This window comes from Aptenodytes forsteri, unplaced genomic scaffold (assembly GCF_000699145.1).
Source record: "Aptenodytes forsteri isolate BGI_AS27 unplaced genomic scaffold, ASM69914v1 Scaffold88, whole genome shotgun sequence".
Taxonomy (NCBI): domain Eukaryota; kingdom Metazoa; phylum Chordata; class Aves; order Sphenisciformes; family Spheniscidae; genus Aptenodytes; species Aptenodytes forsteri.
In genome coordinates, this window is record NW_008795948.1 from 3438631 (window position 1) to 3439792 (window position 1162).

The window sequence follows — 1162 nt, forward strand, 5'->3', positions numbered from 1 at the left end:
CTCGGGGACGTGGGGGCTGTGAGGAAAGGAGACGTGGTGCTCTGCCAAACGCCGTCTCGGGAGGCCGGCCCAGCCCCAGGGAGGAAGGGCGGGCTGGCAGCGGGGCCCTCAGCCCTTCTCCCGCCTTCGGAGGCAGCCGGAAAAAAAACGCCAGTGGGGCGGCCCCCGGGCAAGAAAGGGGAAGGCGGGAGCCGCCGGCTGGAGAAGGCCAGCCTCCTCGGAGGGGAGGGGCAGGCTCCGGCCTGCTACCGAGCTGTGCCGCCCGGCCCCGCGGTGGCTCGGCACCCAACTCCTGGTTCTTGGCCCTCTTCTGTCCAGGAGAGCCCCGGGGAAATTAGGGCAGACGGTGAGGAACAACGAGTCGGGGCTGACAGAGAAGGCCGTCTGCGGCGAGGCGGCGCCATCTTGCAATATGGAAGAAAAGCTGTGGTGGGCGCCATTTTGCATCTGAACGAGAGATGACAAGAGCCTCACTATTTTTCGCCGCTTGGGCGCCGCCATTTTAGATTACGGCAGAATCTCCGCCTTCCCTAGCGCAACCTCATAGGGTGCCGCCATTTTGGCTTACGAACAAGACAGCGACCCGCAGGGGTCCTCACCCCCTCCCTTCCTCCCTTTAGGTGTCTTCATAAAATGCCCGTGGAGAATCCCCTCTTTTTTCGCCCCGCTCCCAAGATGGCGTCGATGCGGGAGAGCGACACTGGCCTGTGGCTGCACAACAAACTGGGCTCCACAGACGAGCTGTGGGCGCCGCCGAGCATTGCCTCGCTGCTCACGGCTTCGGTAATCGACAACATCCGCCTCTGTTTCCACGGCCTCTCCTCGGCCGTCAAGCTCAAGCTACTCCTGGGGATGCTGCACCTGCCCCGCCGGGCGGTGGATGAGGTGAGAGCTGGGTAGGAGCTTGCGCGGGAAGCTTAACCGGAGCGGGGTGCGTGTGTGTGAGGGGGAGAGGTCGGTCGGAGGTGGCGTGAGGGGAGAAGGGGGGGCAGCGCCAGCACCACCTCCCCCGCCCGCCCTTTTCTTTTCACACGGAGTCTGTGGGGAGGGGAGACCCTGGGGCGCGGCGCGGACGGCGCCTCACGCGGCCTCGCGCTGCCCCTTCCCGCGCGGCGGGCGGTTGGAGCTGGCAGCCGCCCGCGGCAGCCCCGAGGGGGGAAGG

The 1162-nt window shown here is 66.6% G+C and overlaps 1 protein-coding gene across 1 annotated transcript in view; it reads left to right on the forward strand.

The window, feature by feature from the left end:
* The first annotated feature begins 469 nt into the window (after nucleotides 1-469).
* NELFA (negative elongation factor complex member A) overlaps nucleotides 470-1162 on the forward strand; it is a 26540-nt gene continuing 25847 nt past the window's right edge. The window contains exon 1 of the mRNA XM_009285407.1: nucleotides 470-885. Coding sequence (XP_009283682.1) covers nucleotides 634-885 — 252 coding nt within the window. The 5' untranslated portion in view covers nucleotides 470-633. The remainder of the gene's footprint in view (nucleotides 886-1162) is intronic.